The 18,937-nt window shown below is 45.5% G+C and overlaps 1 protein-coding gene across 1 annotated transcript; it reads left to right on the plus strand.

Moving 5' to 3' along the window:
- Positions 1-4,413: 4,413 nt before the first annotated feature.
- Positions 4,414-6,020, plus strand: LOC148508105 (uncharacterized). Its single transcript, XM_088445053.1, has one exon. The coding sequence runs from the start codon at positions 4,623-4,625 to the stop codon at positions 6,018-6,020; it is 1,398 nt and encodes a 465-aa protein (XP_088301179.1). The 5' UTR covers positions 4,414-4,622.
- Positions 6,021-18,937: the final 12,917 nt, after the last annotated feature.

The following is an 18,937-nucleotide window of genomic DNA, read 5'->3' on the forward strand; positions in this document are numbered from 1 at the left end:
CAATACTTTATCTATTCTGCAGCTCATATACACTCCGTGGTGTCTACAATGTATCATTTATTATATTCCTCATATGTATACTGTATCTATTCTGCAGCTCATATACACTCTGTGGTGTCTACAATGTTTATAATTTATTATATTCCTCATATGTATACTGTATATATTCTGCAGCTCATATACACTCCGTGGTGTCTACAACATATCATTTATTATAGTCCTCATATGTATACTGTATCTATTCTGCAGCTCATATACACTCCGTGGTGTCTACAATGTATATAGTTTATTATACTCCTCATATGAATACTGTATCTATTCTGCAGCTCATATACACTCCGTGGTGTCTACAATGCATCTATTATACTCCTCATATGTATACTGTATCTATTCTGCAGCTCATATACACTCCGTAGTTACTACAATGTATCTATTATTATAATCCTCATATGTATACTGTATCCTGCAGCTCATATGCACTCTGTGGTGTCTACAATGTATAATTTATTATACTCCTCATATGTACACTGTATCTATTCTGCAGCTCATATACACTCTGTGGTGTCTACAATATATAATTTATTATAGTCCTCATATGTATACTGTATCTATTCTGTAGCTCATATACACTCTTTTGTGTCTACAATGTATCATTTATTATAAGAATCATATCAATACTTTATCTATTCTGTAGCTCATATACACTCTGTGGTGTCTACAATGTATCATTTATTATATGTATACTGTATCTATTCTGCAGCTCATATACACTCCGTGGTGTCTACAACATATCATTTTATTATACTCATATGTATACTGTATCTATTCTGCAGCTGATATACACTCTGTGGTGTCTACAATGTATCATTTATTATATGTATACTGTATCTATTCTGCAGCTCATATACACTCCGTGGTGTCTACAACATATCATTTTATTATACTCATATGTATACTGTATCTATTCTGCAGCTGATATACACTCTGTGGTGTCTACAATGTATCATTTATTATAGTCCTCATATGTATACTGTATCTATTCTGCAGCTCATATACACTCCGTGGTGTCTACAACGTATCATTTTATTATACTCCTCATATGTATACTGTATCTATTCTGCAGCTGATATACACTCTGTGGTGTCTACAATGTATCATTTATTATAGTCCTCATATGTATACTGTATCTATTCTGCAGCTCATATACACTCCGTGGCTACTACAATGTATCATTTATTATAAGAATCATATCAATACTTTATCTATTCTGTAGCTCATATACACTCTGTGGTGTCTACAACATATCATTTTATTATACTCCTCATATGTATACTGTATCTATTCTGCAGCTGATATACACTCTGTGGTGTCTACAATGTATCATTTATTATAGTCCTCATATGTATACTGTATCTATTCTGCAGCTCATATACACTCCGTGGTGTCTACAATGTATCATTTTATTATACTCCTCATATGTATACTGTATCTATTCTGCAGCTGATATACACTCTGTGGTGTCTACAATGTATCATTTATTATAATCTTCATATGTATACTGTATCTCTTCTGCAGCTCATATACACTCCGTAGTTACTACAATGTATCATTTATTATAAGAATCATATCAATACTTTATCTATTCTGTAGCTCATATACACTCTGTGGTGTCTACAATGTATCATTTATTATAGTCCTCATATGTATACTGTATCTATTCTGCAGCTCATATACACTCCGTGGTGTCTACAATGTATCATTTATTATACTCCTCATATGTATACTGTATCTATTCTGTAGCTCATATACACTCTTTTGTGTCTACAATGTATCACTTATTATACTCATATGTATACTGTATATATTCTGCAGCTCATATACACTCCGTAGTTACTACAATGTTTCATTTATTATACATATATATATATATATATATATATACACACTGTATTCTGCAGCTCATATACACTCCGTGGTGTCTACAACATATCATTTATTATACTCATATGTATACTGTATCTATTCTGCAGCTCATATACACTCCGTGGTTACTACAATGTATCATTTATTCTACTCATATGTATACTGTATCTATTCTGCAGCTCTTATACACTCTGTGGTTACTACAATGTATCATTTATTATACTCCTCATATGAATACTGTATCTATAATGCAACTCATATACACTAGTGTCTACAATGTATCATTTATTATAGTACTCATGAATACTGTATAATGCAGCTTCATATACACTCTGTGGATTCTTGTATCTCTCCAGGATAACACATTTTAAAAGCTTTGATGTTTTGTCCCAATGGGGTTGCAAAGTGAATTATCAGGGGGTATAAATTACCGATAACAACCCCTAAAGTAGATCACACAGGTAAATTCCCAGTTATTAGAAACCCCAATTTGACATTAATTATTTGTCATCTGGTTACGTCACATCCACATTGTGTACAGTTAGATCATGTATTTATATATCCTGATATAATAGTGAGAGAGATAAATGTATTCCCCCCTATGTAATCAAGCATATATAGTTATAAATAATACTGATCTCTGATTATTGCTTTGATATCTTATGAACTAATAACCTTTGCTGGGAATGTGTGTTTCTGCATGTTCCCCTAGTTTAGGATCAGCTGATGTAATCTGTGGGTTATTTCCCCTGCTGTCTCGTCTAGAAATTTATAGATGTTTATAATGTAACAAAAGTCTTGGTGTCATATGCTTAAGGTTTAAGACCATCTCAAAAGAGGAAGTGCACTAGACTCTGGAAATACCCTTGTATCTAAAGATTAGTATGTGTCTTACTTCTCCGAACCACATCCTGTTTTCTGTAACAAATGAGATACTGTGTGTTTTACAAGAATCTGCTATATTAACCCCATCGGAATAAATGAGCTTTGAGTCTCAATCTCTTAAACACGACTTGCTGTTTAATTCATTGGGGTTCCCAGTCGACTGGTAAGGGGGAAACACAGAACTGACAATCGAAGGGACTTGGTAGTGAAACATCTCCTGCATTACATGGGGGCTCGGAGGAGGGAGATTTCTTGATCTCGATCCAGGATTTCTGGGACCAGTGCCGCTGCTACAGAATAGATGACACCACGTCCGCCTGCTGTACACAACTACTGACAATCCCGGGTGAGTAATTTCAAAGTTATGATTTCAACTTAATTACTCCGTCAGTGTTTGTTTACTGCCTGTGAGACAGTCTATCTATATGTAGTAAGTATACCTGGTATATTTTGAACCCGATTGTCTGTCTGTTTCTGAATTATTTTCATGATACAGTAAAAATTAATGTTATATGAATGCCATGTAATAACTGTTTGTGTACTGTTACTCTCTGGTATAAGAAAAATATTAATGAATTCAACTGTCAATTGCAATCTGTAGGTTCTATTGTACATTCTGGTGTTTTACAAAACAAGGATATTTCTTTTGTGGTCAGTATTGGTTGTCATGTTGATAAAGACATAATTGACAGATTTGTAGGACAATGGTTTCCTGATTGTTTGGTTGATTTACCTATTAATTTTGTACCTCTGCAATTTGAAATACTGTGTTATAGTGATAGTAGAAAATTTCCCGTCAGTACAGAGAATTATTGAAAGAGGAAGTCCCAGTGTTTATTCTGAACGTATCAGTCAGTGGCAAAAGAAAACGAACAATATACATAGAAAGCTCAGAAAATAACAGATTTTAGACTAATTATTACAGTAATCTAAGCAGTGCGATACAGTTGAGTAGCCCACTACAGTATTATCCCGTGACCTGATCCCTCACACAGATAATGGGTGCACAAGTTAGTACAAGGACTAGGGAATTGAGTCCCCTAGAAATAATTTGTTAGAGAGAGGGCGCGAAAGCTCTCAAAGGTATTTCTGTTATTTTCAAAAGAGCAGGATTTCCACCTGAAGGTACGCTAGACCCTGACAAATGGAAACGGTTCAGAAATAATAATATAGACTGGTTGACAAAGAAGAGTTATTTGGACACTGTCACAATATGGCAAACAGTTACACAAGAAATAGAGGATGAGCATAGGAAAAGGTCTGATTTAAATGATGTTATAGATAACCCACCACCATATGTACCAGTTAGACTGGCAGCTCCATCAACTGCAATACAAAATGAGTATCCACATTAACATCCCAGAACTTGTATCCCAGGATTGACTTAAATACCATTCAAGGGTGTGGTATAGAATCACAAGATAAAGTAAATCTAGATATAACTAGAGGAAGAGAATGTACGTTTTGTCATTTTTGTGTCCCAGAGGGTTCAGAGAAATGTCCCGCTTGTGATAACTGGGTATCACCTGATGCCCCACCATGTAATCAAGGTAGTAATGTAACTAATAATTCCCTCCACGCCCCCGAAGAGACTGGAGGAACAAAACTGCAGAGTTTCCAAAGAAAAACTACAACTAGCAAAACAGAAAGTGATCTTTCTAGGACATTGCATCTCACACGGCACAAGGCATTTAACAGAGGAAAGGAAGAAGCTGATATTACAAGCCAAGGTACCAAAGACTATAAAACAAGTCCGTTCCTTTTTGGGTCTCCTAGGATATTGCCGCGAATGGGTCCCCCTAGCCTCGGTATTCATGCAGACACTGTATGACAGCACCAAAAAGGAGGGCCCATATCCCACTCCCCAGCAGATGGAAGAAGCAGTGACGCAACTCAAAGTAGCTGTCACCACTTCCCCGGCCCTAGGCTTACCTGATTACAGCAAACCCTTCACCCTCTACTGCCACGAAGAAAAAGGCCATGCACTAGGAGTGCTCACCCAAAAACATGGACTGAAGCAACGACCAGTGGCCTACTACTCCAGCAAGCTAGACAACATTATCCAAGGGGCACCTACTTGCATCAGAGCGGTAGCAGCAGCAGCAGTCTTAAAAGACAAAAGCACAGACATCGTACTTGATCATCCGTTAACTATTCAAGTACCCCATGCAGTAACAGAAATACTTCAACAAGCCAGAACTAAACACCTTTCAGCAGCAAGGCTAACCAAATATGAAGTGGCATTACTCAGTGCAACTAACGTAACTATAAGAAGATGTACTACCCTCAACCCCGCCACTCTCCTTCCAAGCTTACTCGAGCAACAAGAAGATCCTGAATCACTAGATTCAAAAGGAGGGAGAAATATGGTCTATTCAGACTTATATGCCTGCACTGCAAGTGATGAAGAGCAAAATGATCAAGTAAGGGACGATAAAATATACAACTCAAAAAATTTTGACTGTCATGATTGTCTGGCCCTTATGGATCAAGAAGCCTCACCTTTATCACATGTTACAGACCCTGCTCTCCCAAATGCACATTATGAACTGTTTGTAGATGGCTCTAGATATTATGAAAATGGGACACCTTACACAGGATATGCTGTAACCACACAAGATGACATCATAGAAGCAGGACCACTACCCTCACATCTATCAGCACAAGCAGCAGAAATAGTAGCTCTCACAAAGGCTCTAGAATATGCAGAAAAAGCTACAGCCAACATCTATACAGATTCAAGATATGCTTGGGGGGTTACGCAGGATTATGGAAACATATGGAAAAGCAGAGACTTTAAAACAGTGACAGGCAAACAAATACAACATGCAGAACTTATAAAACAACTTTTTCAAGCACTTGAGTTACCCCATAAAGTGGCTATTATTAAGGTTCAAGCACATACCAGAAATCAGACCAGCATAACCAAAGGGAATTGCACAGCAGACAGAGCAGCAAAACAAGCAGCTAAACAGCCTTACAAAGGCATAACAGCATATGTCACACAAACTGAAGGTACAACAACAATGCCAGATTTTCAAGACCTACAAAAACTCCAAGAACAAGCAGGACCAGAAGAAAAATCATCATGGGAAAGAAAGGAGCCTGCAAGGAGGAATTCACAGGACTATGGAAAGCAGGTAACCTATTATGTCTACCAAGGGCATTGTACCCACCCATGTGTCAAGTTACTCATGGTCTCACGCATATAGGAAAAGATCAAATGGGAAACCTGGTAAAGGAAAGATGGATAGCTCCAGGATTCTTCCCAGCAGCTGCACGGTTTGTACAAACCTGCTGGATCTGTGGGATCTCCAACCCAGGACAAAAGGTAAAGACTACCATGGGAGCCATTCCAAAAAGTTATTTTCCTTTCCAGAGACTGCAAATTGACTATATTCAGATGCCCAAAGTTGGAATTTATGAATATGTACTGGTCTGTTTAGACACCTTCACAAAATGGATTGAGGCCTGGCCAGTGGCTAAAGCCACTGCAAGGAACACAGCAAAAAAACTCCTCCCAGAAATCGTCTGTAGGTATGGAGTACCAGAGGTAATTGAATCAGATAGAGGCACACACTTCACAGGAGAAGTAATGACTCATATCATGGAAGATTTGGGGATTCAACAGGCCTTTCATACGCCCTACAGGCCACAGGCCAGTGCCCTAGTAGAGAAATTCAATGGAACTCTTAAACTTAAGATATTAAAAGCAGCACAAGAGACAGGGAAAAATTGGTTAGAATGTTTACCAATAGCTCTGTTTAGTATAAGAACCACCCCATCTAAAGCCACAGGGCTGTCTCCATATGAAATTTTGTTTGGGACTATCCCTAAGATAGGATGTTATTATCCACAAGAAATGCAACATAAACATGCTGACTTAACTGCATATGTAAAAGCCTTAACTGAAAAACTCACCTCTCTGCATTCTCTAGCTTTCGCCTCTCTCCCAGATTCTAAGGCAGATCTCAGTCCACATCAGCTGCAACCAGGTGACTGGGTCTATCTGAAAAGACACGTCAGGAAATCGCTGGAACCCAGATATGATGGGCCATACCAAGTGTTACTGACTACTCCAACATCGGTGAAAGTTAAAGGGAGAGAGACTTGGATTCACGCGTCACATTGCAAACTCACTAAAGTTAAGTTTGATTTAAAAAAAAAAAAAAAAAAATATGATCATGTGGAAAGAATTAATGGGTCCTAATCCAGATAGAGGTGTGTGGGGATGCATTATGTGTATAAGCCTCTTTATAGTGCTCACCTATACATATTTCTTTGGAATAATGATAATAGAGGCTGAGGAACAGAAGAATTTTACTCAAACTAATCATACCTTGACGAGAGGAAAAAGGGACGTTGCAGTGTGGCCCAACTCAGTTATACAGTCCCACATGATGGTAGCTCGAGCATTGAATTTGACTGATTGTTGGATATGCACACATGCCCCAGTCAGTGCTAGGTCCATGCATTGGGTAGCAGTACCACTGACTTTATCAGAGCTTAAGGAACTTAATTATAGTCTGGGCAGCACATATAACAAAACGATGGCAGAGACTCCTGTCTCATTTATGACAGCATATACCATCGGATATCCACAATTCTGCATAGAAGCACCTCCAGTCACAACGAAACAAATCTTTCCAGATGGGTTCGTATTAACTCCTACTCAGGCACGAGTAGGACAGGTAAAATGTTCACAGGCCCAAGTAAATTTCACAACAAATTCCACTCATAACAAAGGATATTATCTAGGATGGTGTGACAAAGGACAACTGGTAGTACACCGAGAAATCAAAGTACAGATTAATCAAACCAATGCAATTATACGAGAGTGGTTCAAAACAAACGATTCATGTATAAATAATCGAGACATACTAGGCCCATACTCCCAGAACATAAGTGAATATCGCAGAATAACCCGACACAGCAGAGATTCAAGTATGCTTCAAGTGGCATACGGAGTGGTTCTGGGATATACATATATCCTAGAACAAGGGTTGTATTTTCTGTGTGGGAGACGTGCTTATAAGTGGATACCTTATGGGGCTTCAGGCATGTGCACCATAGGACGAGTCATTCCTGCAGTGCGAATTCAGAAGGAATATACTGTAGAACAGGTGCAAGCTGCCCAACATACTCACCAATTAGCCCGCCGTAGTATAAAGAAAAGTAATACACATGACTTAATATTCATTCCATGGTATAAGAAAATGGGCTTAGCACTAGCAGGAGGTACAATACAGAATGCACATAACATAGAAGCCCTAGCAAAACTGCTAGATAATGTAACCCAAATATATGATGAGACATTTAGATTGGTGCTGGATGATGTAAAAATTATAAAGAGGGAAGCCCAGGCACATAGAATGGTATTGGATTACTTGACAGCAAAAGGAGGAATGTGCATGGTAGTAGCAGAATCCTGTTGTAATTACCTCAATAGAACTGACTATAGAAGAAGCTATAGAGGAACATTTAGATAAAATACAGGAATTAAAGGAAGAATTCAGGAAAAAACACAATGACCCTGAATATGACATTTCTACAGATGGATGGTTTTCCTGGCTCAATCCAGCTAACTGGTTTAGTGGGATAAAAGGATGGATTGTGGGCATTTTGATGTTCCTTCTGAAAATAGTGAGCCTAGGATTATTGATATATGTATGTCTTAAAGTGTTTTTCTGTTGTTTTTCAGTTTGTAAGAAACGTGTGACTAACGCATTGGACTCCTCCAAATACAAAGAACTGCAGAAGAGCTGGGCAAAGAAAAGTCGTGAACAGCTTACGAGAATGGATATGTGTGATTCGCGCCTTTAAGCCCCCGCTCGGACAGTATGATTAGCATCATCTCAGTGGGGCCATAGCCATTAGCACCATTCTTCCTAAACTGTTTGCTTAACTGTATGATAGGTAGACAAATTGTACTGCCAGAGGCTCAACTGCTAGATCAGATTAATTATAAAAAGGAGGGAATTGAGAGAGATAAATGTATTCCCCCCTATGTAATCAAGCATATATAGTTATAAATAATACTGATCTCTGATTATTGCTTTGATATCTTATGAACTAATAACCTTTGCTGGGAATGTGTGTTTCTGCATGTTCCCCTAGTTTAGGATCAGCTGATGTAATCGGTGGGTTATTTCCCCTGCTGTCTCGTCTAGAAATTTATAGATGTTTATAATGTAACAAAAGTCTTGGTGTCATATGCTTAAGGTTTAAGACCATCTCAAAAGAGGAAGTGCACTAGACTCTGGAAATACCCTTGTATCTAAAGATTAGTATGTGTCTTACTTCTCCGAACCACATCCTGTTTTCTGTAACAAATGAGATACTGTGTGTTTTACAAGAATCTGCTATATTAACCCCATCGGAATAAATGAGCTTTGAGTCTCAATCTCTTAAACACGACTTGCTGTTTAATTCATTGGGGTTCCCAGTCGACTGGTAAGGGGGAAACACAGAACTGACAATCGAAGGGACTTGGTAGTGAAACATCTCCTGCAATAGCAGTAAGTGTATCTGACATTACTGAGAAATGAATGTATTATGAAGCTGTGCAGGAGACTGTACTACCAAACGTATACAGGATCCAGTCTATATTTCTTACATAACCTGCTCCCCGCACATTACATGTATGTTCCTGTACAATCAGACAGGGATCTGTTAAGCTGTATAATGTGCATTACAATTGCATTCTCAGTATGCAGCAGTCATAGCGCTTATATGTTCAGCTGCAGCCGCTACTTTCCACTGTGCAGCTGCCCCGTCTGCTAGTTAGTCAGGCAGACTTAGTGCTCTCTGGCTATCGCTGGATATAGTGACATGTCACATAGACATATTATCAGTAGGACTCCGTACGGCCGGTGCTATGCTGACGTACGTCCCACAGACAGCTGCTGTCTCATGGCTAGCAGATTGTCATTCCGGACCCAGCTTTTATCTCACCATGATAGAAATTTTACTAATCACACTGCAACAAGTATTTCAGACAAGGTTTTCATTGTCCAATCAAAGGAGCCTATGCATGTCTTCAAAGTAGACCTTAATAATCGATCACAGAATATTCTCATCCACGAGTGTTCTCACACAATTTAGGCAATTACTGTTGTAATTATTGTAGTTTACTGTAGTTTATATTTATAACTCATTCTTAGCGTTATTTGTGTACAACTAATAATCTTTTCCATTGTCACATGCATATATCATACAATATAGATATCTGCGTATGTCCCTAAAATATTTTTCAATTATATTAAATAATTTGTGGGATCTAGGAATAATATAATATTCATTGTCAAGATTCATAAATGAATATATACACATATATTTCCAATCTTGTCCAATTACCCTCCTAAACCCATCAATAATTGGATAAATAATTATATGTGATACACGTTCATTTCTCATTTTATAGTAGATATGTAAATAATAATTCTACTTTAACTATTAGTCAATGTATCATCCCAACTTTATATATTCAAATATGAATAATTCTCTATATTTATACCGCTCATACTAAGAATATTAGTGTTACGTCTAAGGGTTCATTTTGGGTTGGAACAGGCATGGGAGACTGAAGAGGTGATCAGAGAGGCGTGGATGACCTTAGGTGGTGAGAGCCAGGACCTCCTCATTTATAGATGTGAGGCGATAGAAATAAGACAGTGGATGATGGGCCCGAAGGTGAAGACAGGAATAGAAAGTTCACCTGATTTGGATGTAATTACCCTCAAATTATATCTGAAAGTCTACAGCTAAAGCACATCTTGTTTGTTTCATTTCAAAGCCATTGTGGTGGTGAATAGAGGCCAAAATATGAAAATTCTATCAATGTCCCATTAAGGCTGCTTAGACTTGATCTGAAAATTCACAAAACCTATCGATTTTCTGCCACTCAAACTTCAAAAAGCAATGAATTTACGATCATTAAATCTGACGCCTTAATGGGCGTGTTCCTTGCGCAATACAGATATGGTATGCCATCACACCCTGTGGTTAATGGCAGATTCAGCACTCTCACAGAATGAGATTGCTGTCACTCACAAAATGGTGGACCTGCTAATTAACAGAATTGTGTGCTCATTGGAATACACACATGCAGTCTATGTGTCACACGTCGCTCCAGAGACCCCAGAATCAGACCCCGTCACTTACCCTTGCGGGCGCTGACCTGCGGTGTCTTCCGGCTCCCGCGCTGTGCGCTGCTTCCTCCTCTCAGGGCAGGTCCCGCTGTTGTCCTCTGATGGGTCCCGCTGCTGTTTTACCTCCACGCTGGCTCCTGCTGACTGCTTGGTCCCCGCTGCTCACATCCAGGAAGCACTGTCCTCTGGTCCATGGGCGCAGCCATCTTGGATTCGCCCATGTGACTCCACTACCACCAATGAGGAGCCGCCTTCTCTCAGCCTACCAGCTCCCAGCGTCCACTATAAAAGGATCCCCACTGCTGACACAAGTTGCCAGTGCAACAAGTCCCTTAGTCCAACTAAGTGAGCCTCCCCACTGTGCTCCTGTAGGTGTTGTCGCTGCTCCAAGTAGCTCCCACGCTACCAGCTCCTCAACCCGGCTATCCAGCCGCTCCAAGTAGCTCCCACGCTACCAGCTCCTCTACACGGCTAACCAGCCGCTCCAAGTAGCGTCCACGCTATCACCTCCCCATGGCTATCCAGCTGCTCCAAGCAACTACCACGCTATCAACATCCCGATACGGCCCCTTAGCCGCACCAAGCTCCTTCCGCATTACCCAAATCCTCTAACAGTCTTCTGCACCCTCTCATGCAGAGAAACTTTATCAAGCCAGGTCTCCTCCAGCAAGCATCTGAGCTGAGTAATACAGGTCCAAGGCCCAGCCTGGGAACACAGCCTCAAAATCCCATGATTGTGACACTATGCAACTAAGGTCAAGGCAGAAAATAGAGCTGTGCAGATGGGATAAAAGTGGTGTGGATGGGGGAAGGAGACAGCAGCATGGATTGGTGAGACACAAAGGTGTGTAGAGGAGGGAAGGTTAAGCAGTACAGATGGGGGTAGCCAAAGTAATGCAGATGGGTGGAATACAGTGGTGTGGATGGGGGGGAAACAGAGTGGCATGGATTGGGGGGACTGCAACGTGGATGGGGAAGAGAGTTGTATGGACATGGGAAGGCAGCAGTGCATATGGGTAAAGACAGATTGGTGCGGATAAGGGAATACAGACTAGCACAAATAGGAGAACACAATAGTAGGGATTGGAGAAGACAGATTAGTGCGGGTGGGGGGATGAGACAGAGTTGCACCGTTGGGGGGACAGAGTGGTGCAGATGGAGGAAGAAAGTGCCACAGAGGAAAGGAAGACATCGGCATGGCTTAGTGGAAGGCAGTGGTGCAGCAGGAAACAGAGTGGCACGGATGCAGGGCAGTGCAGATGGAGAATGACAGATTGGTGCGGATGAGAGAACATAGACTACCATAGTTCAGAGACCACACAGGAGTAGGGATTGGGGAAGACAGATTGGTATGGATGGGGGGGAAGACAGAGTGGTGCGGGTGGTGGGGGGAGACAGAGTTGCACAGTTGGGAGACCAGAGTAGTGCAGATGGAGGAAGAAAGAGTGCTACAGATGAAAGAAAGAGCAACGTGTCTATGGAGAAAGCACGGATGCAGGGCGGTGCGGCTGGGAAAAACATTGGTGCGGATGAGGGAACACAGACTATCACAGTTGGGAGACCAAACAGCAGTAGGGATTGGGGAATATATAGCAGCATGGAGGCATATAGGGGAAGAAAGTGTACATGCATAGACAGTATGATATTTTTAAAAATAAGGCAGCTGAACGTGTATTCTAAATGAGATAAATGTATGCAGTGAGAAGGATGTTGGAAGCCAGTGAGATTGTTTTGGTGATCAAATGGGAAGATTGTGGGCACTGAGTGGGATGTGGAAGCCACATAACTGCTCAAACCTCAGTTGCATAGACTGCATGTGTGTATTCCAATGAGCACACAATTCTGTGAATTAGCAGCTCCACCATTTCATGAGTAACAGCAATCTCATTCTGTGAGAGTGCTGAATCTGCCATTAACCACAGGGTGTGATGGCATACCATATCTGTATTGCGCAAGGAACACATCCATTAAGGCGTCAGCCTTAATTATCGTAATTTCATTGCTTTTTGAAGTTTGAGTGGCAGAAAATCGATAGGTTTTGTGAATTTTCAGATCATGTCTAAGCAGCCTTAATGGGACATATACAACCGTAAGGTTTTTGTCTATGGAATTTCATAGCTTTTTTTAAAATGTATTAACTATCAGGGTTTGGATGAGCAAACCGAGCTACCTGCAGGGGAGAAGGGCAACAAAATGGTACACTAACAGGGGTGGAAGAGGGGACAGCACACAGGAGGTTGGTTTGGGAGGTGCAGAGTGCGAGACGGCTGTAGGCATGTGGGGTAGCGGCAGCAGCAGTGGTGCAGAGCAGTGGCAGCGGTGCAGTACAAAGGGGGCATCAGTGGGCGACAGAGGGCTCACTGGTAGTGCGTATGCACCTGAGAAAATCAAATCAATAAGTGACAGATGGATGAATGCAGCAGTGAGATCTACGCATCTATGTTAAAAATTGAATGTGTAAAAAAAAAAGCGTAGCCCCGTTCCCCCAGAAAACAACCAGCATCGGGCTTTGGAGCCCCAGTACTAGTTGTGCTAAATACAGGGGACAAACGACGTAGGGGTCCCCCGTATTAAGCACAACCAACACCAGGATTTTCAGAACCTGTCCTGGTTGCCAAAATACAGGGGACAAATGACGTAGGGGTCCCCCGTATTTAGCGCAACCAGCACAGGGCTTTGAGCTGGTTCTGGAAATACAGGGGAAAAATGAGTAGGGCCCCCTGTATTCTCCAGAACCAGCACCAGACTTTTTCTAGCAGGGGGCTAATGCCACAGCCAGGGGAGCCCTTTCATCAGGCCCCTCAGCCAAAGCATTAACCCTGACCGCTAGTCAGCCCAGGCCTGGGGAGCTGGGGACCCCCCAATTAAGAGGTCCCCCTCTCCCACCCCAGGCCTAGGATATAGGGTGGAGGGTGCCAGGTTGATTGTGGATAATGTATTGTTATTGTCCTTTACAGGTGAACCACAGGTCCCAGCTAGCCTCCACTACATACTGGTACTTGGAAAACCACAAGTACCAGCATGCTGGGCATTAGGGCCCACTGGCACCTGTAAAAAAATATTAAAATAAACAGAAAATACTTTAAAATGGTAATATCTTATTTTACAGGTCTTTACTTCAGAGACGGCAGCCTTTAAGCTCTTTTACATGGCCGCTGCCACCCCAGGGATTCGTCGCCATCGGCTGGCGGGAGCCAGCCCACTAGGGCTTCGGCATCTTCACCTGGCGGGCGCCAACCCGCCAGGACTTCAGCATCTTCATCTAGTGGGTAGCAGCCTGTGTAAGCTCTTTTTCATGGCTGCTGCCCACTAGGACTTCTGGCGTCTTCGCCTGGGGGGCACTAACCTGCCAGGGCTTCGTCATCTTCGTGTGGCGGACGCCAACCTGCCAGGGCTTTTGCGTCTTCACCTAGTGGGCGGCAGCCTTTGTCAGCTCTTTTTAATGGCTGCCGCCCACTAGGGCTTCTGGCGTTTTCACCTGGGAGGTGGCAGCTAATTAGCTCTTTTGCATGGCTGCCACCTCCCCAGGGCTTCTGTTGTCCTCTTCACCTAGTGGGCGGCAGCCTGTTACAGCTCTTTTGCATGGCCACCGCCAACTAGGACTTCCGGCATCTTCTTTATTCTCTTTTTTGCTCCCTCCTGGCCTTCGGGCTGCCATACCACCTCCTTGCTCTGGCTTATATAAGCCAGCCAAGAGGGAAGGGCAATGTTGGAGGGGGAGGGGGTTTGCAGGGCTATAGAGGACAGGGGGCCATTGAGAAGGCAGCATCACAGAGGAAAGAGGGCTGCAGGAATATAGATAGGGTAGTGGGAGCAGGGGAAAAAGAACAGAGGGGGTGCAGGGGTATAGAGGGGGTAGTAGGGGGTGTGCAGGGGTATAGAGGAGCAAATGGGGGCAGGGCAACAGAGTAGAAGGGGGAGCAGCATTATATAAGAGGTAGTGGGAGCAGGGGCACAGAGGAGAGGTACACGGGCAAAGAAGAGAGGGGCAGGGGTATAGAGGGGGTAGCAGGGGCACATAGGAGGGTGTGTGTAGGTGTAGAGGAGCAAATGGGGCAGGGACACAGAGGAGAGAAGGTGTAGGGGTATAGAGGGGGTAGTGGGAGCAGGGGCACAGAAGAGAGGGGGGTGCTGGTATATAGAGGATGTAGTGGGGGCAGGGGCACAGAGGAGAGGGGGCCATAGATGAGACAAGAGCAGAGGAGGGGATGCAGCAGTATATAAGATAGTGGGAGCAGGGGCACAGCAGAGAGGGGGTGCAGGGGTATAGTGGAGGTAGTGATGGCAGGGGCACAGAGGAGGTGGTGGGGGCATGGACACAGAAAAGGGGGGCACAGTTGTATAGAGGAGGTGGTAGGGGCAGAGGCACAGAAAACAGTGTGCCATACAGGTGACAGGGACACAGAAGAGAGGGGTGCAGGGGTATAGAGGGTTGTGCTGGCAGGAGCACAGAGGAGATGGGGTATAGAGGAGGCAAAGGCACAGGAGAGGGGTGCACAGAGGAGGTAGTGAGGGCACGGGTACAGAGGCAAGGGGGGTGCAGGGGTATAGTGAGGGCAGGGGCACAGAAGACAGGGAGCCATACAGGATGCAGGGGCACAGAGGTATAGTTTGTTCTGGGGGCAGGAGCACAGTTGAGAGGGGGGTGCAGTGGAATAGAGGAGGTAGTAGGGGCACAGAGGAGGGTGTTTGCAGGGGCATAGAGGATTAATGGGGGCAGGGCACAGAGGAGAGGGAGTGCAGGGGTATAGAGAGCGTAGAGGGAGCAGGGGCACAGAACAGTGGGGGGTGAAGTGGTATAGAGGGGATAGTAGGGGCATGGGCCACAGAGTAGGGGGTGTGCATGGGTATAGAGGAGCTAATGGGTCAGGGGCACAGAGGATAGAGTGGTGTAGGGGTATAGAAGGGGTAGTGGGAGCATAGGCATGGAAGAGAGGGGGTGCAGGGGTATAGTGGAGGTAGTGGGGGCAGGGACACAGAAGACAGGGGGCCATAGATGAGGCAGGGTTACAGAGGAGAGGAGGGTGCAGGGATATAAAGGGTTGTGGTAGCAGGAGCAGAGGGGGTAGAGGGGGGTGTACAGAGGTATAGAGGAGCTAATGGGGGCAGGGGCACAGAGGAGTAGGGGGAGCAGCAGTATATAAGAGGTAGTGGGAGCAGGAGCACAGAGGAGAGGTGCAGGGGTATAGAGGGGTAGCAGGGGCACATAGGAGGGGGTGTGTAGGGGCATTGAGGAGCAAATGGGGGCAGGGGCACAGAGGACATGGATGTAGGTGTATAGAGTGGGCAGTGGGAGTAGGGGCACAGAAAAGAGGGGGTGCTGGCATATAGAGGAGGTAGTGGGAGCAGGGGCACAGAAGAGAGGGGGGTGCTGGCATATAGAGGAGGTAGTGGGGCAGGGGCACAGCAGTGAGGGCATAGAAGAGGCAGGGGCAAAGATGAGAGGGGGTGCAGGGTTATAGAGGAGGTAGTGGTAGTAGGGACACAGAGGTGAGGGGTCACAGAGGAAAGAGGGATGCACATAGGAAGAGGTAGTGGGGGAAGGGGCACAGAGGAGAGAGGGGCATTGGCACAGAGTAAAGGGGGGTGCAGGGGTATAGTGGAGGTGGTGGGGACAGGGGTACAGAAGACAGTGGGCCATACAGGTGACAGGGACACAGGAAAGAGAAGGGTGCAGAAGGTTGTGGGGGTAGGAGCACAGAGGTGAGGTTGCAGGGGTATAGAGGAGGTAGTGGGGGGAAGGGGCATATATGAGGCAGGGGAACAGAAGAGAGGGGTGCACAGAGAAGGAGGTAGTGGGGGCATGGGCACAAAGGCAAGGGGGTGCATGGGTATAATGGGGGCAGGGGCACAGAAGACAGGGGGCCATAGAGGAGGCAGGGGCACAAAGGAGAGGGGGGCAGGGGTATAGGGGATTGTGGGGGCAGGAGCACAGAGGAGAGGGGGGTGCAGGGGTATAGAGGGGGTAGTGAGGGCATGGGCACAGAGGAGGGGGTGTGCAGGAGTTTAGAGGAGCTAATGGGTTAGGAGGAAGTAGTGGGGCAGGGGCACAGTGGAGAGGTGGCATAGAGGAGGCATGGGCAAAGAAGAGGTGCAAGGGTATACAGGGGGTAGGGGCAGCAGGGAGAAGGGGGGTGCAGGGATACAGAGAAGGTAGTGGGGGCAGGGGCACAGAGGAGAGGTGGGTGCAAGTGTAAAGAGGAGGTAGTGGGGGCAGGGGCAGAGAGGTGAGGGGCATAGAGGAGGCAGGGGCACAGAGGAGAGGGGGGTGCAGAGGAGTAAGCAGTAAGGGCAGAGAGGAGAGAGGGCATAGAGGCAGGGGCAGAGGAGAGGAGGGAGCATGCATATAGAGGAGCTAGTGAGGGCCGGGATACAGGGGAGAGGGGGCCATAGAGGAGCAGGGGCCATAGAGGAGAGAGGTGTGCAGAGGAGTAGGCAGTAAGGGTAGGGGCACAGAGGAGAGGGGGGGTGCAGGAATATCGAGGAGGTAGTGGGGGCAGGGAAACAGAGGAGAGGGGGTGCAGGGGTATAGTGTAGTTAGTGGGGTTAGGGGTAAAGAGGAGAGGCGGGCATAGAAGAGGCAGGGACACAGAGGAGAGGGGGGGTGCAGAGGTATAGAGGAGGTAGTGGGGGCAGGGTAACAGAGGAGAGGGGTGCAGAGGAGTATGCAGTAAGGGCAGGGGTACAGAGGAGAGGGGGGCTTAGGGGAGAGGGGGTTGCAGGCATATAGTGGCGGTAGTGGGGGCAGGGACACAGAGGAAAGGGGGCAATAGAAGTGTCAGTGACACCGATAAGAGGGGAGGGGGGTGCAGAGATACAGAGGGGTAGCGGGGGCAGGGTGCCATGGGTAAGGGGGGAGTGTTAGGAGCTGTGAGGGGATCAGTAAAGTGACCTGTGTGGGGGAGGGGGGGTCAGGGGTGCCATGAATGGGGTGGTGTCAGTAAAGGTGATGTGTGGGGCATGGAGGGGGAGTGGCAGGAGCTGTGAGGAGGGATCACTACATGTGATCTGACATGTATTGGAGAGGGGGGGCAGGGGTGCCATGTATGGGGGATGTTAGGAGCTCTTAGGAGGGATCACTAAAGGTGATGTGTGGAGGAGAGGGAGAGGGGGTGCCATGGGCAAGGGGGGGGTGTTAGGAGCTGTGAGAGGGATCAGAAAGGTGATCTGTATGGGGAAAAAGGTGCCATAAATGGGATATGTGTTAGGAGCTGTGAGGGGGATCAGAAAATTGACCTGTGGGGGGGAGGGGGTGCAGCTGGAGTGTTAGGAGCTGTGAGGGGGATCAGTAATAGTGACGTGTGGAGGAGGGGTGCCGCGACTGTTGGGGGGGTAGTATTAGATGCTGTGAGGGGGATCAGTAAAGGTGACGTTGGGTCGGGGGTGCCATGAATGGTAGGGGGGAGGTAGTGTTAGGAGCTGTGAGGAGGGATCAGTATATTCTGGAACTCCAGACCATCTCCCTCTGCCACTGAGGAGCTGTCGGCTGTGTAATGCGCAACCCCGACTCCCCGTCCGGGGCGTGTGTCAGGCTGTCACCGGGAAGGGAGCAATCACAGTGGCTCCATGCTGGACCGGAATGCCGGACCGGGGAGTGAGTTAGTGACATGCTGTTACCAGGGAGCCGGGTGGGAGAGATTACTGCCGGCTTCCCGCACCGTGCTGATGATCCCGGACTGTCAGCCCTGCACAGTAGCGTACAAACATCTGACACCCCCCTCCCCTCTGTCCGGGGGTATGTAGGAAGAAGCTGTATGTAATGTCTCCCTGCACAGTGTTCCCTGGGTGATAGCAGCGCACAGACAGTGCTACTGTGCAGGGCTGACAGTCCAGGATCAGCAGCAGGGTGCTGTGATCCCTCCCACCCTGGCTCCCTGGTAACAGCATGTTACACACTCCCCAGTCCGGCGTTCCGGCAGGGAGCCACTGTGATTGCTCCCTCCCCGGTGACATCCTGACACACCCCCCGGACAGGATGC

Source organism: Taudactylus pleione, unplaced genomic scaffold (genome assembly GCF_031769625.1).
Source record: "Taudactylus pleione unplaced genomic scaffold, aTauple2 ptg000377l, whole genome shotgun sequence".
NCBI lineage: Eukaryota > Metazoa > Chordata > Amphibia > Anura > Myobatrachidae > Taudactylus > Taudactylus pleione.

Excerpts from the sequence above, each read along its gene's own strand:
- LOC148508105 (XM_088445053.1), top strand. The coding sequence starts at position 4,623 with ATGCAGACACTGTATGACAGCACCAAAAAGGAGGGCCCATATCCCACT.